This window comes from Octopus sinensis, linkage group LG16 (assembly GCF_006345805.1).
Source record: "Octopus sinensis linkage group LG16, ASM634580v1, whole genome shotgun sequence".
Classification (NCBI taxonomy): Eukaryota; Metazoa; Mollusca; class Cephalopoda; order Octopoda; family Octopodidae; genus Octopus; species Octopus sinensis.
In genome coordinates, this window is record NC_043012.1 from 36822505 (window position 1) to 36847761 (window position 25257).

Below are 25257 nucleotides of genomic sequence, written 5' to 3' on the forward strand. Positions count from 1 at the left end.
GTGGTGGTTGTGGAGAGGAGGTTAAGAAACAATAAGGGTGATGAGAAGAAGAGAAAGAGTAGGAAGGGAATGAGTGAGTGGAAATGGCGTGAGCGTAGGTGGTGCCGAGTAACATAGGCTGTAATAGTAGCGGAAGAAAAACCAGGGAGTGGAAAAAGTGCACCTATAAGAGAGAGAATGGGATATATCAATTGATGGGATGATGGTCACATCTGGATTATTGACTTCGTGATCAGGGTTCACCAGGGACACAAAAGACAAGTATTTTCTTAAATATGGTTAACCCATGAATGAATACCACCGCTTCTTTCACCTGTAACACATTGTATCAAATAGATGTTCATATAGATTTATATTTATTTATTTCAGGGCAGAAAAAGAATAATGATGTGGCGGAAATCGATGTTCCATTTCAGAAAATGACCCAATATATCGAACAAATATTATTGATAGATAAACCACGTGGATACAAAAAAAATCCTGGCGGGAAAGTAAGTTATTCATGGCCTAAAGATTTGCTCAAAAACTTTTTGGGAGGCAGCGTGGAAGTACAAATATGTAAGCATGTCGACACACACACACACACACACACACACACACACATATATGTCGGCAGTAAATAATTCTGTTATGGATTGTCTAAACATTGGAATGGAACCAAAAATCGAAAACAATCAATAAAAATAGATTATGCCATCGATTTATTATAGTTATATTATTCGTATGGTGATTGATTGGCAAATATTTAAAATCGAGTATGATACCTTCATCTACACACATACACACACACCCGCATACACACACACACCTGCACACACACAAACGCACACAGTTTCAAAGTCCACTGCTCATTGGGCGAGCTAATGTATTTCGTACACTGGAACTGTGAGTTAAAATCCAACAATACGTACAACTTTGCTCTGATAAAAGAATAAGAATGTAAGACCATATATTAAGTTTTGTTAAAACGTTACCAAATTAGTTGCACCCTAACAAAACACTCAACACAAATTTTGCTCTAGATTTCGTCCCAAAGATAAAATTGTTTTCAGTGTTCGCTATTAAATTATTCTGTCAATATATCTTAAATCCTTTTAGCTATGGACAACCATGCAGGTATTTTTTTTAGGGTGTGTTCACTTCTGTTTGTAAAGCTGAAACAAATCAATAGAACACCTCAAAGTAGAAGAGATAACAAGAATATAACCCAATACTGTTCCGTCAGTGTAATCTATGTCTGCTTTACGCCATCTCCAGAATCAAACACACCAGAAAATATATATTTTAACAATATATAGTTGGCATCATCTTGTTTTTTTCTCTCTCTTGAATGTCAAGACTAGAGTAGTTAAGAAATTACTTCATCCCACCCTTAGATATATGAAGGTTTCCACTAGAGGCTGTATAAAAGCCTTTCTTTAGATATGAAAATACTTATCAGCGATAGAACAGCATGTTCTGATTTGCTGTCAAAGGAAGACAAAAGCATAAAACCTGAGACCAAGCATGCAATATTGACTTGGTTTTATAGAAGTCTGAAGTTCAATTATATCACAACCAGTTGAGGTTGAACTTTACATAGGTATGGTTGATGGCAATTTCAAGAAAAGGTTTTATAACCATATTACACCCTTCAAGTATAATATGTGAACTTTCATGATACTAGATAATCATATTTACAAACTGAATGATTCAACACAAATTATAGTTAGGTGAATAATTTTTGAAAGATTCAGATCATAAGTCAATGGGAAAAGAAATGTTAAATTTGTACCATGGGGGAGGTGCACATGCTGAATAGGATGAAAAACTCTGGCAACAATCATAAATATCAGGAGGGATTTTTTTAATAGGCACCCATTGACAGACAAATCAACAACGACGACGATAACAACAACAATAACATCAACTGCACTATTCAGAATATTAAATAACGTTGATTTTAGTGATTAGACGAGTTGGAACTGGTAGTTTTGATTCTAGAAGCTTGAATATATTTTTATGTCAGCAATATGGCAGCGGAAAAAGACATCAGAAGAGCGTTCTGCATACGAAATTGATTCATTCATGTAATGCAACGGGTTCAAAAAAATAAAGCAAAACAACTTTAATTAAATGAAATTAATCACGCAATTTGTCACAAGAATTCCTTTTGGGAAGTTGCATAAAATAAAATAAAGAAAAAATATGCAAGGCAGATAACTCCTGTATGGTCAACTACCTTTTACTGGTTACTTGGTTTAGTCATTGGGCTGTGGCCATGCTTCAGCACTGCTTGGTGTTAGTTGAACAAATTGACACCAATATTTAGTTCTTTAAAAGTTTGGTATTTACTCTATTGTTCTCTTTTGGCGAACTGCTAAGTTACAGGATGTAAATAAACCAACACTGGTTATCAAGCAGTGGAGAGGTGGCAAGCACACACATACACATGCATGCACACACACATACACACACATACAGAGGAAGGGCTTCCATACAGTTTCCATCCAATAGTTGGTTGGCCCAAGCCTCTGATAAGACTATAGTAGGAGACACTTGCTCCAGATACTGTGCATTGGGTCTGAACCCAAAACCAGATGAATTGCAAAGCAGGCTTTTTAACCACAAGGCCATGAATGCAATTTTTGGAAAATATCAGTAATTCAGGCAGAAATGGAATTAATCTTTAAATTTTCTTAATATTCAAGGTGCAGGAATGGCTGTGTGGTAAGAAACTTGCTTCCCAACACATGGTTCCGGGTTCAGTCCCACTGTGTGTCACCTTGGGCAAATGTCTTCTACTATAGCCTCAGGCAAACCAAAGCCTTGTGAGTGGATATGGTTGATGGAAACTGAAAGAAGCCCATCGTATATACATACGTATGTATTTGTGTGTCTGTGTTTGTCCCCCCCCCCACTATCGCTTGACAACCAATTCCCGAAATTTAGCGGTTCAGCAAAAAAGACAGGTAGAACAAGTTCTAGCTTTTAAAGAATAAGTCTTGGGGTCTATTTGATCGACTAAAAAAAGGCAGTGCACCAGCATGGCCACAGTCAAATCACTGAAACAAGTAAACAAATAAAAAATTAAAAGATAATTAACGTCATCAATAGGTTTTTTTTTTCCTTTTCTTTTTGGCAGAAATTACCTTTCGACATTCAGGAGAAGCTGGGCCACTTTGAGGTGTTGTTGAAAAATAAATTTTTTATTTTGAACGTTATAAAGGCCATGGAAAGGAAGAAAAATATTTGTCACAACGAAAAGTAAGTCAACTATTGGCTTCTTCATCATCATCATCATCATCACCTCCATCATCATCATCACCACCATCATCATCATCATCATCATCATCATCATCACCACCACCACCACCACCACCATCATCATCATCATCATCATCATCATCATCATCACCACCACCACCACCATCACCAAAACCACCACCACCAACACCACTACCATCATCGTCGACGTCGTTGTTATTGTTATTGTTATATGTTTGACTTTTATTATTATTATTATTATTATTATTATTATCATTAGTGCGGTATACCGAACTAAATAACTTGCAGTATTTACATAGGTCCCTTGATGTTGTTTTGCGTTCAAATATTGCCAAAGGTCCAAGTTTTCTTCATTTTTTTTTTTTAATTTTCTTTCTCTTTTCTTTTGTATTCCAGCTACGAACTCTCGCTTCACTTGTGTCTTCTCCTGTCCTTCAATTTAGGCTTTTTACGGGAGTAAGTACTACTACTACTACTACTACTACTACTACTATCTCTCATTCTTTCTTCTCTTTCTCACACAACTTTCATAGGCCCTAGCTGTTCCTTTTAACCTATTTTTTAACACAATTTCTATTGAAAAACATTATTTTGTTTCAATTAATTTTGAGAATAATGAAGAATTTAGCAGAATAATTTTGTCATTATTAAGCTGGTGTTTGGAATGTGAATCAGCATGAAATTTCGACTCTTCTGTTACCAAATTACTGCTGAAATAAACTGCCTTTATTTCAATGCATTTTGAAAAAAATAACAAAGAATTTAGGAAAATAACTTTGTCATTATTAAGTTGGTGTTTGGAGCTTAAACTTTTGATGTAGTTTTTTAATTTAGATCACTTTAATCCTTTCGTTGCCATATTTGTCTCAAAATACTCAGAGTTTCTTTCAATTAATCTTGAAAATAATAAAGAATTCATTAAAATAACGTTTGTTATTATTAAGCTGATATTTAGAACATGAGGTAACATGGCATTTAAAACAGGAGGTTCGCATCGTTGAAGTGAGGGCGCTGTCAGGTAGATTAGTAACAAAAGTGATTTTGTGTCAACCTGTATCAAATTGAGGACTTGATAATTTCTTTCATATTTCTATTTTGGATACGGTTTCTCCATCAGCGTATTCTTCGATCATCTTCAGTTCTTATGCTTTTTCAGTTTTCCCTTTAGAAACACTTTGTAATTTCCCCGCCTGCTTTGTTCTGGAACGGAACTATATCTTAGATCTAGAATTTTTACAAACACGCAAACAGAGATGCAATTATACCTCAATCTTTACAGAGACATATTTTTGATGAATTTGAACACATGTATTGATATTTCCGCTGTAACGGCGCCTTTCATTGTTTTTCCTCCCGCAATTCTTATTTCTTGTAGATTATGTGAGGAATTATTCAAAGACCTCATTCATCACACCAAAGAAAAAGAAAAGAAGAGAATCATGTCACGGTAATATTTTAATTTTATTTTCTTTCGGTGCATCTGTATATAAAAGAGAGAGTAGAAATAGGATGTTGTGATGTTCATTACTGTTTCTAAAGTATTGTTGACGTATTTGTTGTTGTTGATTAGACCTGCATTATCTCTGATCCAGAAGGTTTATAAAATTTCTCATTTTGTTGGTTTAGGTTTGACTCAATAGCGGAGAGTATCATAAAGAACTGGTTGGCTTTATCCATGTACCCTTATATCAAGGTAAGACAAGTCTTAACCATGCACTCTTATACTAAGATAAATGTTAACTACGCAACAATTTACCACGATAAATCTTAACTATTCACCCTTATGCCAAAGTAAAATAAATCTTATTGGTCTTTCATTACATAAAGTTATGATAAATCTTAATTATTCCCTCTGATATCAAGGTAAGATAAATCTTATTAACATCCAGTTATATCAAGTCATGACATCTTTGTAGTATGATAAGATGTTAACTATGTAAGATAAATCTTATTAATATAGCGATAAGTTTGGTTAATGCATCTTAAATCAAAATAAGATAAATCTTAGGTAGGCATCCCTGTTAATAATAATAATAATAATAATAATAATAATAATAATATACCTAGGTGTGGTAAGAACCACTGATGAGAATTAAGAAGCTCTGCAGCAAAATTCGAAACCACCGATTATCTGGCTGTCTGCAAAGGGAGCTGATCTCCCTTATCAGACAGTAATATTGTGCTCTTGTGGCTAGTGAGCTGGTTTGACTCTTATTTCTAACAATGCCGGTACCACCTTGTACCTTCTGCCACTTTAGTGACATCTATAAATTTGCCTTCAGGTTGTGAAATTGGTAATATATATATATATATGTATGTCTTTTCAGTTTAAGTTCGAACCATTGCTGTACAATTTCGTCAACGAAGTTCGACAGTTTCTGACGCAAGGACCTGTTGACGAAGTGACAGGGAGCAGTCAACACTATTTCTTCAAATCTTGCAGCATTTCCAAACCAATAGAGTACAAGAAGATTGTAAGTCAACCATAACTTCAGCCTGAGAGGGTCTACGAATGTGAATGCATGTGGTAATGTGTAGGGAAGAGATATCGCTTGAGCTGCGTAAAAGAAGGTGAAAGAGAGAGAGAGAGAGAGAGAACGTGGAGGAGAGGAAGAGGCATGAATAGTTTGAGTGAAATGAAAGCAGTGTCTTTCAATAGAAACACGAGATCAGCACACTTGATCAGGATGGTGTGAGGTGGGACAATAAATATTCGAAATGATTGGCTTTGAAATTATATTTAGCGGAACATAGAAGGGATCAATTTTTCTTTTAATTGACTCTGGAATGAGTAATTTTCCTATTAGGAGACCCCACTTCGTTCTTAATGAGCTATTGTCTATTAACAGATAATAAAGCACAAATAGATTACATACTATTAATAGCAATTAATAGTATGAAATTTAAGAAAATCTCTGTAAAAGAAAAACCGATATAAATGTTGGTTGGTAGCTTGGCTGATTGGTTTCTCGAGTCACACTTCACATTGTATAGAGTTGTGGTTCTCAACAAGGATCTGTATGACTCCTGTAAGATTTTTGTGGGCTCCACACAAGCAAAATAGTAAATTAGGTCCACAATAGTATTTTATGGGCTCAAGAAAAAAAATTTTGTTTTAGATTTATTTATTGCAAGAAACTGTTGGTCTTGTTTGACGTTTTACAAAGTCCAGCTTACATAAGTGAATGTGTGAGAAAGAAAATAAGAATTTTGTAAGAAGTAGCTATAAAACTAGTTTTTAAACATCCAATGGCTATGAATAAAATAGTAATCAAGAGGTTTCACAGGTAAACAAAATGGTTGAGAGCCACTGATACAGAGGTTTGGTGGCAGACAAAGAGTGAAAGAACACTATACACAGTGAGAGAAAAAGAATCATAGAAACAGAGCTGGAGGGGAGGAGGAGCAGGAGAGAGAGATAGAGATAGATAGACAGAGAGAGAGTGAGTGAAAGAGAGAGATAGAGATAGATAGATAGATAGATAGATAGAGAGAGAGAGAGAGAGAGAGAGAGAGAGAGAGAGAGAGAGAGAGAGAGAGTAAACGATAGATTTCTTATGGAAGGAGTTATATAAATGAGAAATTTGTATTGTTTTATTTGAAGATAAATATTTTCTTTAGAAAATTAGAGTTCATTTTATTGTCCCTTTTTTATAAGCACCAAGAAATTCGCTAAAATCTGAATTACAATTAATTATATGTATTCCATATTTCTTGACATTACCCATGCTGGCAAAAGTCTACATCCAATGATACCCCTCAAATGATATACAACATTCTAGTTGACTATATATTTTCCAAAATTCGATTTTATATCCACCGTACGTTCTTGTCAGCAATATATTCTACAACAAAAGAATTACTTAAATTTAATTTGCTAAATTTTCTCGAGTAAAAGACTTGCTTTTATTTTTGTTCGTTTGATCTCTCTGATGATACAAATCTAAAATATGATTTCTCAACAGAACGTTCAGCTAATCTACACAGGAAGATTTGTTCGAGTGCCTATTCTGTCTTGTGATTCTATCTCACAACTAAAGACCAAATGTCTTGTGGCTTACCAAGCCGAAAATATCAGCTGTGTCCTGCTCAACCCAGAAGACATTCAAATAGGTAAATTACTGTTATTTCATCGCCATTTTTACTTCTCTTAATACTATTTGAGAGTGTGTACCCTTATATAAGATATACGGGCCAAGAAGGAGCCTCCATTATGTCACTCGACCTGCAATAAATAGCAGCCAAAATATCTTTGAACCTACACCTTCCTTTCTTAAAAAGCAGGACATGTTTCATAATGCTGTCCTGGACAAACTGAGTCTAAATACTCAAAAACGATAATCACAACTGGAACGCCTTTGATAATATCTGCGGTTTCAGCATCGGCTTATGGTTCCTCATACACTTCAGAAAGGCATAAACGCCACTCAGTCACATTTTCCAATCGTCTGTAAAATGAGAATGGCAAGAGTGTTAGACAAAATGTCTTGTAGCATTTTATGTTCTAGGTTCAAATCCTGCTAAGAGCAACTTTGCCTTTCATTCTTTCGGGGTCGATTACATTAAGTACCAGTCAAAAAGTGGAGGAGGGGCTTGATATAAATCAACTGACCCCATTTCCCTAAAATTATGGTCTTGAGCATTTATATGAAACGATTATTATCATTGTTGCATTAGCAGAATTGGTAGAGCGATGGAAAAAATATAATATATTATTGGTTCTGGCTCTTTGTGCTTTGAGTTCAAATTCCGCCAGGGCCAACATTGTCTTTCATCCTTTCAAGGTCGATAAAATAAAGTACCAGTTGAGTACTGGGACTTGTCTCTTCCCTCAAAATTTCTGGCATTGTGCTAAAATTAGAAATTACAATTATCATTATTATTGTTATTATCAACCACATGGTTCCGGGTTCAGTCCCACTATGTGGCAACTTGGGCAAGTGTCTTCTAATATAGCCTCGGGATGACCAAAGCCTTGTGAGTAGATTTGGTAGATGGAAACTGAAAGAAGCCCGTCGTATATATATATATATATTATATATATATATATATGCATGTATTTGTGTGTGTTTCTGTGTTTGTTGGCAACCCCCCCCCATTGCTTGACAACCGATGCTGGTGTATTTATGTCCCTGTAACTTAGCAGTTCGGCAAAAGAGAGAGACTGATAGAATAAGTACTAGGCTTACAAAGAATAAGTCCTGGGGCTGATTTGTTCGACTAAAGGTGATGTTCCAGCATGGCTGCAGTCAAGGCTGTATCTTTGAATTATCTGATGGCACTTTCAAGGTAGCAGTGTCTGCCATTTCTTCACTAAAGCTAATTTTCATTGAATCTCGACCCCACAATTTCGGGGGAGAAACATGTATATTTAAAGTCAGAAAATGAAGACATCACAAGTAAGATGTTATAAATGTTTTAATCACTGTCATAAATCGATATATGCGAGAAATAATCGCTAATTTGTATTGATCTGTCTGGTTTTTTTTTGTATGCAGTGTACAGAGGTTCAATTCTGAGCGAATACACGGAAGAGGTGGACAGCAATGGCTACTCCTTGATGGCAACGGTCAACATGTACAGTATCAAAGATGGAGATCAGTTGCATTTCAAAAAAGTTGCAAAACCAGCCACGTCTGATATCGAAACCAGATGTAAGTGATTCTAACCTGGGACCACGTGTTTTGTAACGTTACCCTTAAGTATTTCAAATGCACACACACACACACACACACACACACAGTCATACACATATGCATACACACATGAATACATACATACATACATACATACATACATACATACATATATATATGTGCATATGTGCACAGTCACGCAGCTACATCCTGCCATCCATCCATTGATACATACATACATACATACATACGTACATACATACATACATTTCACACATACACATATACGTATGTATATAGATACATACACACACAGTCATATACATATGCATATACACACATGCATGCATACACACACATATATATATATGCGAATATGCATACAGTTACGCAGCTACATCCCTCCCTCCCACCCTCCCTCCCTCACTCCATCCATCCATCCATTCATACATACATTCATTACATACATGCATTCAAACATACATACGTATGCACTCGCACATACACACACATTATGTATGTGTGTACATATGTTTCGATCTAGCTGCCTATCTGCTTGTCTTTATTATCTATCTATAATCTATCTGCCTGTCTGCCTGTCTGTTTGTCTGTCTGTCTGTTTGTTTATCTATCTATCTATCTCCCTATCTTAGGTGGCGAACTGGCAAAGTCGTCAGACCCGTTGGACAGAATAGCTGGTGGTATTTATTACAGTGCCTTGTTCTATGTGTTCAAACCCCACCAAAGACAATTTACTTTTAATCACTGTTAGGGTCAATAAAAGAAGTACCATTCCAAGGCGTTGCATTAGCGGAACTGTAAGAATGCCGGACTGGGTGTTGTATTTGTTGTAGCTCTTTGCATTATGAGTTCAAATCCCACCATGGCTACCTGGGTGGTGGACTGAACTCGTCACCAAGTTTAACACTGGCACCTGGAATGCTGGATGGCTTCAACAGTGTCCACTCTGTTACAAGTGTATTTGGACTAAGTTCCCATATTGGTGAAACTTCATTCTCTCAGGTCTAACTCTATTGACTTACTGAGATCTAGATCTGGAGTTTTCACTGAATGCAAGCATCTGGATAAGTAATTATTATTGCACTGGAGAACACCACCTACTCCTGATAAAGCATACAGCCTCATAAACCTTAACTTTTCCCCTTTGAATTAACCACATCGAGCATTGCTAATTCCCGTTCTCACAGGTCAGAGCAACACAGCTCTTATCTCCCTTCCCTCCATATCTTTTTTCTTATTTTCTTTTTGCATTTACTTATTTCTTGTCGTTTTTTCTTGTTCTTACTCGCTTTTTTTTTACAGCAAGCAATCATGTTGTATTTTGAACTTGAATAGTTGCCTGATAGTACACGGCACGCTATACAAGTACGTCCGATTATTGTATTATCAGAAGCAAGAAACTTATAGCAGTTCGCATTTAAATTTTGTGTGTATATATATATCTTAATAATATAACAAGAATAACAATAAAATTCAGCCAGAAAACAGTCACCAGTTTTTACCAGAATATTTTCAAAGCATTTATTGTGTCTGTAATGAATCTCTTTGACAGATGTCACTCTTGGAGCCAGTGTTAGTGTTGTATCAAAGAAAGTCAACAAGTCTTATCACTTGGTAAGTTTACTACTGAAATATATTTGACATATGGTGATTGCTTCATCTTCTTGGATGATTGTTGCCTCCTTGTGCTTCTTCATTGTGAATAGCATTTCTGACTTTCTGTCCATAACCTCTCTGATGACTAAGTAATCCCGTTGCAAATCTGCAAAGTTCGAATCATCAGTGACAGACCAAAGTTGTATCTTACTTGTAAACTTGGTGCTACAGAATTCTGTATAAACCAATTATTTCTCTCCAGAACTTGTTCCATCCTTGCACATGTTTTCCCCTCAAACATCAGTAATAATAAGTTTACAAGGACCAACAGATCCCTTTTATGCTCCCCTACCAGAGCAGTAATATCTGGAAGGGCTATGGACTAAAACCTTTTGTTTTTGTTTTTGAACTAGTGAAAAAAAAAAAAGCCTCTTGAAGAAATGGCGATTTTGTTAAATTAGCTTCGCAAACTCATGGTTCTGTATTCAGTCTCACTGAACAGTACCTTGTGCAAGTTCTCTTCTAACACAGAAAAAATTATTTAGAGTTTGAAGCTGATAAAGCAAGATTTTATATTGTTCATAACTTCCCCAAATGTATTCGGTCAGTAAATAAAGCTTTCTTAACTGGGGATTGAACCTGTACTACCTGAGCGAAGAAAGGATTGGAAATGAGAAAATAAGGCTTTTGTACTTTTTCCCCAAGAGCATTAGTTGAAATATTTAAGTGAAACCAGATCGTAGACCCTGATCTTTAAAGACTTATCAGAACATTCCTTATATAAGAAACTATTACAACATTCCACATCTGGGAACTGAAAACTTATCCTCTCATTCACACCTTCAGTCCTTTAACATCTCAGTTATTAATATAACGATTATCTATTTTAAAGGTCGCCGGAGATAAACGAAAAGCTCTATCGGTAAGTGTTAAATTCTGTTGTTTTTTGATGATTTAATGAGAGCGGGAGGAATAGCAGCCATGACTTGTTTTTTTTTTTTTTTACAGGGATTTTGAGATTAAAGCAAAGAAGGAAGTCATTCACAGTTTAGACATCTGGTGCCAATGTCAATGTGTCCCTCTGGCATATTCCAGCTCTTATATCAAAGAAACTTGTATCCCCATCTGGGCAGGGGGAGGGGCTTACCATTCATTTTGTGTTGTTGTAGAGCATGTTGTTGTTGTTTCCTCAGGGATACCATGGGCCAGTAGCATTTTTTCTCATTTTACCATGGTGAATAGAGTCAAAAGCCTTCGAGAAACCAACAAACAGTAATGCAGGTTAAAAAGTGTCTGGACAAGCTCGACTCGATGATGGATGATGATGAGACATCTGGCTTGAATGTTTACAGTCGAGTTGGACTTGCTAAAGGTACTCAAGGACCAGATGGTGGCATTAAACTGGACGATGGGTTAAGCTATTCTTTTATGAGGAATAACAATGTTCCCCTTGACCCTTCAAGGCTTTCATAACTGGTAGAAGTTTGAAATAAAGTTATTCTCCAACTGGAAGCTTGGCCCGAATGCTTACAAATGATTGGACTTTGCTAAAGTTTCTTACTGACCATGCTTAGTGGGGTGCAAACTTAGGACCTTAATTTTTTGCAAAGTCAATTTTTTTCAATCTTATATCAAAACAAACACAGGTATAATGATGATGATGATGATGGTGATGGTGGTGGTGGTGGTGGTGGCGGTGGTGGTGGTGGCAGTGGTGATGATGATGATGATGATAACCAGTTGAGCATGTGTCTTAGTGGCTGATGATATGTGGATCTCTGATCACGAGCAGAAGTAGTGGAGGAGCATCATAGCAATGTGTTGAGACAAATTCTTTAGGGTTTCGATATTTCACCTCTGGAAACATGGGTGTTTTGTTCATCATCCTTAAAACAAACCTTATTCAGGGACCTTTTGAATGGGATGAGTTATTTGACTTGAAGAAAATTCTAACTGGGTGCCATCTGCAGGGTCATGCGCTGTTTAACTTGATATGAGATCACCATGTCGCACACATAAGGTTGTGATGCATGTGCCTGGTGTACCTATATCAGACGGGTAGTCATGATGGGTATATTGGGCTTCGTATATGCGTACCCCAGTGTTACTTTGATGGCATGCACTGCTTCCTCACTCAATAATAATAATAATAATAATAATAATAATAATAATATTGTAACATGTCTTATCCTTCACTTGCTCTAGGATACTCAGTGTGTCTTGGCAAGTGATTGTAACAAACATGGAGATTAAAAAGTAAGGAACAATAATAATATCCCCAAATTTATGCACCAATCAAAGCTAATAAATCCTATAATTGAAAAGTGATGTTTCAAATTGGTGCAAAAGTATCTCTGTTTGTTTTGGCGATGAAGTTTTTCATGATGAAGCTCAAAGTGTTTTCATTGGCCCCCCACCCAAACTTTAGGGGATGCGTTTGCACTCCATGCACCTGCTGTTCTGGAGCCTATGTTAAGGGCCACCTGAACAGGAAATTTATTGCCATTTCCATCATATGGAATATTGTTTGGTTATTTTGTCATATAGGAACATTATTAACAACAGATGCCGGTGTTAGACTGAACGATAGTTTAAGATAATTATTATGAGGATAAAGGGCAAATGCTTGACCCTTCAGGTCCTTCATGACTGGTCAGAAGTTAAAACAAAGCTATTTCCAAACCGGGGAACTTGGCTCGAATGCCGAATGCATGCAAATGAATGACCTCCTCCAAAGGCCCCCATGGGCCAAATAGTGGTGTGAGACCGGGTGAGTTGCTAAGTCTGGCCCCTAAAAAGTTGAGCATCTTTCTTTGAGACCACTTGCAGACACATAATTGGAGAGGGCAATCATTGGTGGAATTACCTTTGTCGATTGATGCTAATTTGGATGACAACACTAAATCTAGCAAGGATTGAACTGATAACCCTGAGGTCTTCCACTAAACACGTCGATATATTCAATCCGGTGATCTTCCATCAGTTTCATCCATTTTAAAATCATTATTTATCTTTCATCTTTCGTTTATTCTCAGACTGTGAACTGTGGCCAAGCTGCAGCACCGCCTTGAAGGGTTTTAATCAAATGAATTGACCCCAGCACTTATGTTTTCTCTTAAACCCGATATTTATTCTGCTATGTCGAACTGCTAAGTTACGGGGACGTAAACAAACCAACACTGCTTGTCAAGGTGTGTGTGGGGTAGGTGGGAGAAACACACGCTCACATATATGACGAGCTTCTTTCAGTTTCCATCTACCAAATCTACTCACATGGTTTTGGTTGGCCTGAGGCTATAGCAGAAGACACTTGCTCAAGGTGCTTTGCAGTGGGACTGACCCCAGAGCAATGTGGTTGAGAAGCAACCTTCTTACCACACAGCCATGCCTGTACCTATTATAAAAATTATTTCAAGATGAATTTTTTTTATTTTGTAAACTCAAATTTTGCTTTCTAAGAATTTCTGGAAATTCCTTAAACTTTGGTAATTTCTTTTGCTTCTTCAGATGACTGACATTAGCCACATGAAGCTTCCCACAGAACTGGAAGCTCTTCTGCTGAATTTGTTTTCCAAAGTGCTGGACCAAGCATACACTGCCCCACCTCTAAGATATCTTCACAATTTCTTTATTCATCAAGCATCGAAGTTTTCACTGGACGCCGGAAGCCAATGGACAATCAACAGGTAACCCTACCTGTCTTTTAGAAATTTTGCTTTCCTAAACATGCCGTTGTTGATGTTGTTTAGTATTGGTCCTCTATCGGTTACAACGATGAGTGTTCCAGTTAATCCAATCTACAGAAAAGCATGCTGGTGATATTGACATGCAAGTGGCCAAGTACTCCATAGACACGTGTACCCTTAATGGTGAGTTGGCAGAAATGTTAGCATGCCGGGCGAAATGCTTAGCGGTATTTTGTCTGCCGTTACGTTCTGAGTTCAAATACCGCCGAGGTCAACTTTGCCTTTCATCCTTTCGGGGTCGATTAAATAAGTACCAGTTACGTACTGGGGTTGATGTAATCGACTTAATCCGTTTGTCTGTCCTTGTTTGTCCCCTTCATGTTTAGCCCCTTGTGGGTAGGAAAGAAACAAGACACGTGAACCCTTAACGTAGATCTCAGGGAGATTCAGCGTGACAAAGCTGGTCCTTTTGATGTACATGTACAACTTGTTTTTGCCAGCTGAATGCACTGGAATAATGTAAAATAAAGTGTCTTGCTCAAGAACACAATGCACTGTCAGTAATTGAACTCATGACCTTATGATTGTCAGCTGAATATCCTAACCGCTAAGCTACTCATCCTCCCTGGGATACCCTACATAGTACACTAACACACTTCATCATAGTCCCTCCCTTCTTCTTCCTCCTTCTCTCACTCTATGATTCGTTCTCTTTCACTCTGTGTATGGAACTTTGTTTAGTTATTGCCTGTCACCAAGCCTAGTATGTGCACTCATGCTGTTGCTTTTATGTTAATTTAATATTCCAATCATGAAATTAGCATTAGCTTATTTCACTCTTTCTCGCGGAACTCCTAAGAACCTTTTTTGGGATCCTAGATATCCGGAGAACCCCAATTGAGAAACGCTGCTCTAGACAATACACCTGAAGATATTGACCATTATTTATTAAATTAAAACCATTTCTATTATGGATGTTTGTGTATCTATTTTCTTTTTCTTCAGTTTTGTTATCCAGATGTGTTCCCAGTTTATTTCTCATCCGAATATTCTTCTGGATATACCCATAGACTTATGTGTCCAGAAAAATCTCTCAGCTATTCAATTATACATAAAAGAGGCCCTATTGCGACCTAAATCGATTTCTTCGGTAAGTTAAATATATTTTATTTGATTCTTTCTAACCCAAAGTATTGTCATGTGACCTAAACGTCCATCTTTGTCTTCAGACTTTTAGTTAGTCCTTGTTTCACTGATAATGTAAAGCTTTCCTTTCATAAGTCCCAAGTTATTCTGTTAGTTGTAAAAAATTGGGAATGAATATCCTATATGATGCATGGACTCCAGGGTCATCTATCACAGGACAGAGAAAAAGGTTAATCCCAGAGTATTATATATATTATGTATTATATATATATATATGTGTGTACATATATATATAAAATCTAAACAAAAAATGGAACAAGAAGGTAACAGGTGACAAAAAAACATTTGGACTGTAGGTGATACAAAAAAGGACAGGAAAAAACAAGGATGGGTCATTTAGAGCTTTCAATCTTCAGTCAAGAAGCAGATTGTCTTTGCAGTTTCGGACAGTTAATCTCGAGACTGCTGTAATCTGGCCGGCCCCAAGGAAATCTAAGCTAAGAGCACTAGATTCTTTGGAAGAAAGCAAGTAAGTGTCTGTGTATATATAATTATACACATTTGTGTATATGTGCACATGCGCTTGCCTGCGTATCTGTGTAATTTGATGATTTTGATATCGTTAGACATTTTATAATTTTCCGTTCTGGTCGTCTGCTTATGACGAAGTATTATTTTTAATGTTTCGACTGCAATAATTTCAGACCCACCCCCACCATCAACCAAGAAAATTAAAATTAAAAGTGATAACTGTTGTCAAATTTGACAATTGCAAATAAAAATAAAACATTTTTTAGAATTTTCATTTTAATGGCTTTTCAAAAAAATGATTTTTTCTTTTTTTTTCTTTTTTGCAGAAAACATGTCAGGTGGGAAAACAAATCTATGCAATGGTGTCAAGATTTATTACCCAATTAAATGAGCAACCGGAACTCGATAAAAGCATTGTGATAAAATCTTTGCAGGAAGCATCGGCAGTAAGTGATGGAACTCATTGTTTAACCTAATTCTTCCCTCATTATAGACATATTCAAAATTCCTGCATAATAAAACATAATTCCTGATTAATTAACGAGAAGTGCACGAAGCAGCGTTGATTGCCATATAGTGTGTACAAATATATTTCACATGCTCGTCTACTTTCAGATGTGTCAAATATAATTGTACACCCCCTACATTTCAATTAGCGTTGCTTAGTGTGTTTAATTAATTCCAAACTGACGAAGTTTTGCATTTATAAGCAAATTTAGTATTTGTTGTTTAAATACAAGAGCGGCTGTTCTTAGCAGTCTATGAACAATGGATTCGGTGTTCATAGCTGATGAGGCTTAAGGATGCAGGAACACGTGTCATACAAATCTGTTGATGTCATTCATAGCCCAGTATGATGTGTTTTTTACATGCATCGTCTATAAGAGCAATTTATTTCCCCAAATAATTTTAGTAGTGAAGGTCTCTCCACGTCTGAGTGTATTTGAATGTATCAAATACAATCGCATTATTGTACCCAGCTATATTTGAAAACATTGCTCTTTGATGTGCCTGTAGTTAATTGATTGCAGCTTCACTAAGCTTCGTACATTTGAGCAAATTTACTGTTTGCTTTTTAAATGTAAGAACAGTGTTGTTGTGTGATTGCAGGTGATGAAACATAACAATGCAGAAACACGTCGTATAGTCTAATGATGCCATTCATAGACCACATTGTGTTTTTCACACACACACACACACTGTCTATTAGGAAAATTTCTCTTCCAAGACAGTTTCTGTCCAAGGCCTGTCCAAGTGTATACAAGCATGTTAAATATAACTACACAGCTTTACTTTAACCAATACTCCTTACTGTGTCTCTGGTTAATTAATTCCAGCTTAACTAAGCTTTGTACCCATCAGTAAATACAATATTTGCTGTTTAACTATAAGAACAGCAGTTGTTTCATATGCTGTGAACGATGGGTCTGGCGTCTGTCGCCAATGAAGCGCATCAGTGCAGTAACTCGTTTCTTTCTGTCCAATGACGTCAGTCACAACTCATTATGGTGTGTTCTTTTTACACACATCATATGTATAAGAAGAATTTCTCTCCCAAGACAGTTTCCGCAGCAAAGGTCTGTCCATGTTCGAGTGAACACGTGCGTGTTAAATATAATTGTGATCGCGTGATCGTGTGATCGACCAGACTGTCAGATGGTGTTATGCCTCGCTGGCCACAATGCACTTTGCATCATTTATGGTTACGAATAATGCCACCCTGCTGGCTAGGTGAGCAGACCAACATTCCACCCACCCACCGCCGCGACCGGAAGGATATTCCGTCGTAGGGTGACCCATGTACAGCTGAGTGGACTGGAGCAACGTGAAGTGAAGTGTTTTGCTCAAGAACACAATGTACCACTTGATCCAGGAATCAAACCCTCGATCAATCACGCTATTGTGAGTGCAGCACCCTAACCACTGGGCCACTCCTGTATTATTTTTCATTAGTCTTTCTCCTTCTCCAATATGGCTTGTTGCAGGTGCAAATGAAATATATAACCGAAGGGACGCAGACAGGTGCAAATACTTGGAGATGAGAGGAAGAGAGAGAGAGAGAGAGAGAGAGTGAAAGAGAGAAAGAGATAGTAAGAGAAACAGAAAGAGAGGGAGGAAGAGTGAGAAAGAGAGAAAGGGGGAGAGGGAGAGAGAAGAAGAGAAAGAGAGATAGACAGACAGAAAGAGAAAGATTGTAAGAGAGAAAGCGAGACAGAGATAGACAGACAGGATGAGAGAGAACGAAAGAGATAGTAAGAGAGAGAGAGAGAGAGAAAGAGAGAGAGAGAGAAAGAGAGAGAGAGAAAGAGAAACAGACAGACAGAATGGGAAAGAGCGAAAGAGAGGAAGAGAGAGCTAGTAAGAGAGAGAGACAGAATGGGAGAGAGCAAAAGAGAGACAGTAAGAAAGAGATAGTGAGAGAGAGAGATTGAGATAGGGAGAGGGGAGAGGGGGAAGGTTTTGTAGGAGGTTTTCAGCTATGTAATCTTACTTCATAATTCCTTGAGCAAGTTCTTCCATTCCAGTCAGCTGCTAAAATGTTATTCTTTTATCAACAGCTCTACACCAATGGCATAACGATCTACAAAGAAATCTCTCTCTATTCCCTCTTGAGGATAATGGAGAACAATTATGTTGTCGTAAGTACAATCATTTTGTTCACGACTTTCGGACATAGACAAATCTGTGGCTCACAGACCAGTGACGTCCATATAAATACGATATATAAATACTTAGAGGCGGCGAGCTGGCAGAAACGTTAGCACGCCACGCGAAATGCGTAGCCATATTTCGTCTGCCATTACATTCTGAGTTCAAATTCTGCTTAGGTCGACTTTGCCTTTCATCCTTTCGGGGTCGATGAATTAAGTACCAGTTACGCCCTGGGGTTGAGGTTGATGTAATTGACTTAATCCGTTTGTCTGTCCTTGTTTGTCCCCTCTGTGTGTAGCCCCTTGTGGGCAATAAAGAAATAGGTATTCAGTCCATCTTTACGTTCTGAGTTCAAATTCCGCCGAGGTCGACTTTGCCTTTCATCCTTTCAGGGTCGATAAATAAAGTACCAGTTACGCACTGGGGTCGATGTAATCGACTTCATCCATTTGTCTGTCCTTGTTTGTCCTCTCTGTGTGGAGCCCCTTGTGGGTAGTAAAGAAATAGGTATTCAGTCCATCTTTACGTTCTGAGTTCAAATTCCGCCGAGGTCGACTTTGCCTTTCATCCTTTCAGGGTCGATAAATAAAGTACCAGTTACGCACTGGGGTCGATGTAATCAACTTAATCCGTTTGTGTGTCCTTGTTTGTCCCCTCTGTGTTTAGCCCCTTGTGGGTAGTAAAGAAATATATATAAACACTGTGATGGATGTGTGTAGAGGTTTTGTATAGACCGAGCTATCTATGTACATCTTATGTAGAACTGTAGTGCATTGAAGGTGCGTGGCTTGTAGGTTTGGGAATTCGGCTGACAATCATAAGGCCGTGAGTTCGATTCCCAGTGGTGAGTTGTGTCCTTGATCAAGATATTTTATTTCATGTTGCTCCAGGCCACTTTGCTGGCAAAAACAAGTTGTACCTGTATTTCAAGGGACCGGCCTTCTCACATTCTGTGTCCTACTGAATCTCTCTGAGAACAACATCAAGGGTACGCGTGTCTGTGGAGTATTCAACCACTTGAATGTTAATTTCATGAGCAAACTTTTCCGTTGATCGGATCAGCTGGGACACTCATCGTTGTAACTGACGGAGGGTCACATTTTTTTTAGACATTATATAGAAATGGGTGTGCATATAGATATCATCCTTATATATAAAAGTGAAGTTATGTGTCTGTCTCCTATGATTTAGATTCCTATCTACTCCCACATTTTGCGGTGCAGTGTAACCAAAAGCGGGTATCTTATAGTCGTGATTCATATCGAGCCCTTCTGGGTATTAGCGCGCATCTATGATGAGTCTACGATTTAAAAAAAAAATTTACCATCATTTATTCCCATTTTTAATGCATTTTTTTGCTATTATATAAGGGAAGTAACTCTCAAAAATGTATTATTAAATCTCAGAACGTAAAAAGCTACAGTAACACCCCCGTTTGTGGTTAGCCATATTGAGATGGCTATTATACTTTACATCTCTAAAAATGCTTATATAGTTATTTCCCTTACAAACCCGAGCAATGCCGGGCGATACTGCTAGTATATATATATTATACCTGTGATATGTAAATAATAACAAAACATAAAACAGTGATGTGTACAAAGATGTTATATTGATCTGAGGTATGTATGTAGATATTATATTAATGGTTACGTGTATATAAGTGCGATATCAGACTGTGGTGTGTATATAGACACACCACAGAAATGGATGTACATTATTTACATTATTTACATTTGACAGATATTTGTCCTCATCTTGTTTGTTGTTAACACAACGTTTTGGTTGATATATCCTCCAGCCTTCATCGGGTGTCTTGGGTTCTATTCTTAAGGTATTTTTCAATGTTATTATTATTATTATTATTATTATTATTATTATTATTATTATTATTATTATTATTCTGTTGTGTCTGGGGAGAGTCATTTTCTTTTTGTGCCTTATTATGTAACACACTCACCTGTAAAATTTCCACTTTTTTCAAAAATAAAAATAAAAATAAAAATAAGAGAAAAGTGGAAATTTTACGTGTGAGTGTGTTACATAATAAGGCACAAAAAGAAAATGACTCTCCCCAGACACAACAGAATATGCTTCAACACACGAACTCATATAAAGAATCTTGCAAACCAAATCCCAAAACGAAATTATTATTATTCAGACCACTGCCTGGAATTGAACTCGGAATCTTGGGGCTAGTAGCCTGCACTCTTAACCACTACGCCATATGCCTGTGGTGTTAACAACAAACAAAATGAGGACAAATATCTGTCAAATGTAAATAATGTACATAATTCCCCACCTCTTAAATATAGAACTGTATTATAGAAATGGATGTGTGTATAGATACTATGTAGAACTAGAGTGTATATCCATATGTGGTGTGTACATAGATATTATATGCTCTACAGTTTGTACACAAATATGGTGAGTGTGTAGATATTTCGTAGACCTGTGATGTATTTATAGATATTTTATCCTTTTTTCTATAGGTACAAGGCATGAAATTTTGTGTGAGGGGTTCAATCATCTTCATTGATCCTAATACTCAACTGGTACTTATTTGGTGAGGGGGGTGGCTTATATATTTTGCTTAAGGATATCAATGATTTTAATGAAGCAAGGAGTCGAAACCCCTGGGATGTATTTGGTCGAGTGAAGGTTTACCGCTGTACTTGAGACCCCCTTCGGTCATGAATGACCATGGGATTGCACCTACATAGTTACCCTCCGAGGTACAAGTCTGGGCAGGGTTGTTTATGGAAAACCAGCAGTCGGCCATGCATACCAGACTCCCCTCTCCATGCCACCAATGTTATCCAAAGGGGCCGATACATTTTGGCACCAGTGACGTCGCAGCTCATTTCTACAGCTGAGGGTACTGGAACAATGTGAAATAAAGTGTCTTGCTCAAGAACACAACACGCAGCCCTGTCCCAGAATCGAACTCACAACCTTACGATCATAAGCTCGATGCTTTAACGACTGAGCCATGCGCCTTCACTGCTGTGATACAGCAGAGAGATTAATACTCTAATAGAGCAGAAGGTAAGAGAGGACATATTAGTTTATTACAGATGAGAATCTAATACAACAAAAGAGACAAATAACCTGTTAGTGGACGACAGCAAAGGACTTAATGTTCACTTTTGTACCCATGGTGACGGAGAATTTATCGGTGTTTAGAAAGATGCAATATTTATATGGAATGGAGAAAGAAGAAGCTTTATTATGTTGGCAATTGAGGAAATTTTCGACTCTAATGAAAGTCTATTGAACATTTGCCACAAATTCTCTCTCTACACGACATCATATCGACTGCAAAAGAAAGTCTTCTGGCACGAAGGGAGGCGTGCTAGGAAATCACAGATAATCAAGGAAAATTGTTAATTGGATGTAAATATCCGTAATGATGTTCTTCAGCGGAATCAAATCAGTTGAGGCGGCACCAAATCCGAATCTGTTTTGCAGATCAGCTGAAACAGCTTCTTGCTTAATTGATCCATTATTGCAATATTTTTGATAGCTCAATCAATCCTTCTAAATTGGACTTTGATTAATCTGACAAAGAAGGTGTCTTCTTGGCCCGCTACCATCTTTATGTTCCAGTGAATCTCCTCCTCATTTACAGTCAAGCGTTGCACAGACTTTTGGCAAGTTGAATCAGTCATCCAGGTTCGAGTCTTAGTCCAGCCATTTTACCTCGCAAATCTGGAACTTCAGATCATAATAAATAGCTTACAGAGGGCTTAGCCCCATCCTGGATTATCTAACTTTTAATCATTATCTTTTGTTGGTGTCCGGTGAAGCGTTATCAAACGTTTTTTCCTATACCAATTCCTGTTCCTCCAACCTGGCAGACTTCTGAGAATTATGAAGATATCACAGAGAAACTCTAATCATGTCACTTCATTTACATTACTAATGCCTGCAAGAAAGGCATGAACATCACAAAATTCTGATTCCCTACCCCCCCACCCTGCTACACAACTATACTTGTTATTGTTCTTATTAAGGTGGTAAGTTGGCAGAACCGTTAGCACATCGGGAAAGTGTTTCTTTTCTATCTTAACATTCTGAGTTCAAATTCCCGCCGAGACCAACTTTGCCTTTTAGCGTTCTGGGGTCGATAAAATAAAGTACCAGTTAAGACCTGGGATCAATGTAATCGAATTGCCTCTTTCCTCAAAATTGGTGGCTTTGTGCCTAAATCAAAAACCAATATTCTTACAGAATTCTTTCATCTTATTTCTTTTTTTTATTTTGTAGGTCTACAAAGCTTTAGAAAGCAACGACACTGCACGAAAACTTTGCCTTCATGAGAAATTCTCCAATATCTTCCACTAATTATAATCAAGCTGTCTTTGTAAAATAAGGAATTATTATTATTATTATTATTCATTAATACTATTAAGGCAGCGAGCTGGCAGAATCGTTAGCGAACCAGGCAAAATGGTAGGGCAGTATTTCATTTGTGTTTACATTCTGAGTTCAAGTGACTTTGACTCTGCCTTTCATCTTTTGGGGTCGATAAAATAAGTACCATCTGTGTGCTGGGGTCGATCTAATCAACTTACCCCTCCCCTGAACTTGCTGGCCATGTGCCAAAATTTGAAATCATCATTATTGTTATTATTTCTTTTTATCACAGGTTTTGTTGGAACTCCTGGAGTCTTGCATGCGTAACGGTTTTACTACCTGCAGCCAACGGTACCATGCCATTTGTTCTTTTCACCTCTCTAATACTTTCCTGATTATTCTGGCCATGCCAAGGAGGCAAACGTTTTGTAACAGTTCTACTGGGCACTCTATTACAATTTTCTTTATATTCTCTTTGATGCCTTCTGACACTGTCCCCAGGGACCCAACAATAATTAACACTATCTTCACCTTCTTCATTCTCCGTAGCTGGGCTATTTCGTACTTAAAAGGGTTGTATTTATCTATATTTTTGCATCCCTTCTTCATGGGTCAAAGTGTCATGCAACATTGACTAAATAGCACATGTGGTGCATCTTGTCGGCCACCAATAGGTCCGGTCTGTTACACTCTAGCACCTGATCTGTTTGGATTGGGAAATCCCGGAGGATTTTGCAAGTCTCCGACTCCACCACTCTGTGTGGTTTGTGCTCATACCACGTCTTGCCTCTCTCTAGCCCTCACTTTTCTCACAGTTTCCAATGTAGCACCTTCGCTACCTGATCATGTCACCACCACTTGTAGAAGTTCTGGGCAAGTCGAGGGCATTTGTTCGTGATATGAGCAGCAATGGTTTCGTCCACTCTATTACAGATGCAGCACAGCAGATACACTTGCTCGTACCACAGGTTGACCCTCCAATTCGTGGCCAAAGCTTGGTCTTGCGCTGCCAGTATTGTACTCTCAGTCTGTTTTTTTAGTGTTCTTTTCTTCAGCCAATTCCACCTGTTTTCCAGCAACTTCCGCTGTGGCTGCATGGAATTGATTGTGTAGTTGTTTGTTGTCCAACGCTTTTTCATGTCCTTTTTGTACTTCTTTCTTTGTTTTTCCCCCTTTTCTCTGCTTTTAATACGTCCTCACATCTAACTGACGCTACTAAGGTCTCCTTACTTTGGGATACGAATCTTATTAAGTTTCCGAGTTAGATATGTACATAGTCTTCCATATTTATCAATTCCCTTCCTCCACCTGTTCTCTTCATGTATTATTATTATTATTATTATTATTATTATTATTATTATTATTATTATTATTATTATTATTATTCCTTCATAACACAGTGTAAGTAAAAATGCACCGGAGCCTTTAGTCACCTGTCAAGTCACAACAAGGACCTCACACAGATAATACTTTCCTTAAGATGTGCGCTGTGTCCAATAAGGCCGCTTTTTGCAAGACATCAATCTTGCATGGGATTTCTAGTTGCCTTTAGAAGTCTTGTGAGTTATCATCATCATCATCATTATCGTCGTAATCATCATTATTATTAAATGCCACTATTGTAAACAATATATTTTTTCTCCAATTTATCCATTTCTGAATAAAATTTAACGGTAAATGTATATAAATTAGTCTTTAAATTACCTTTTTGTATACTGCTATGGATCTTCCCAAGTGGACAAGTTGCATATTGTTTATGTAATAAACACTAGACCAGTGGTTCCCACCCTGGGGTCCGCAAAGGTACTACTGGGGGTCCATGAATTGAACTCAAAATTTCATATATATATATATGTTCTTTTATTCCTTTATTTGTTTCAGTCATTTGACTGCGGCCATGCTTGAGCACCACCTTTAGTCGATCAAATCAACCCCAGGACTTATTCTTTGTAAGCCTAGTACCTATTCTATCAGTGTCTTTTTGCCGAACTGCTAGGTTACGGGCGCATGAATACACCAACATCGGTTGTCAAGTGATGGCGGGGTGGGGGACAAATACACACAAACATATACATACATACATACATAAATATATATATAGTATATAATAATATATACCACACACGAGGGCTTCTTCAGTTTCCATCTACCAATCCACTCACAGGCTTGGGTCGGCCCTAGGCTATGAGTAGAAGACACTTGCCCAAGGTGCCACGCAGTGGGACTGAACCCAGAACGATGTGGTTGGAAAGCAAGCTTTCTACCACACAGCCACTTCTGCGCCTATATACATACATATAGTAAAGTGAATGTGTATTTGTAAGCCAATTTAATTTCTGCCAACACTGACTTTGAGTATGTAA

General features: G+C 37.5%; 1 protein-coding gene across 3 annotated transcripts in view; it reads left to right on the plus strand.

The window, feature by feature from the left end:
• LOC115220263 (plexin-B2-like) overlaps positions 1-24816 on the plus strand; it is a 90285-nt gene extending 65469 nt beyond the window's left edge. For all 3 annotated transcript variants that reach the window (XM_029790365.2, XM_029790366.2, XM_036510009.1), the window contains exons 16-30: positions 370-491; positions 3125-3246; positions 3664-3723; positions 4643-4714; positions 4894-4960; positions 5595-5741; positions 7233-7380; positions 8766-8921; positions 10477-10538; positions 11413-11442; positions 14028-14206; positions 15212-15356; positions 16210-16329; positions 18442-18522; positions 22805-24816. In XM_029790365.2, the coding sequence (XP_029646225.1) occupies positions 370-491; positions 3125-3246; positions 3664-3723; positions 4643-4714; positions 4894-4960; positions 5595-5741; positions 7233-7380; positions 8766-8921; positions 10477-10538; positions 11413-11442; positions 14028-14206; positions 15212-15356; positions 16210-16329; positions 18442-18522; positions 22805-22882 (1589 nt within the window). In that variant the 3' untranslated portion in view covers positions 22883-24816. The remainder of the gene's footprint in view (positions 1-369; positions 492-3124; positions 3247-3663; positions 3724-4642; positions 4715-4893; positions 4961-5594; positions 5742-7232; positions 7381-8765; positions 8922-10476; positions 10539-11412; positions 11443-14027; positions 14207-15211; positions 15357-16209; positions 16330-18441; positions 18523-22804) is intronic.
• The last annotated feature ends 441 nt before the right edge of the window (positions 24817-25257 follow it).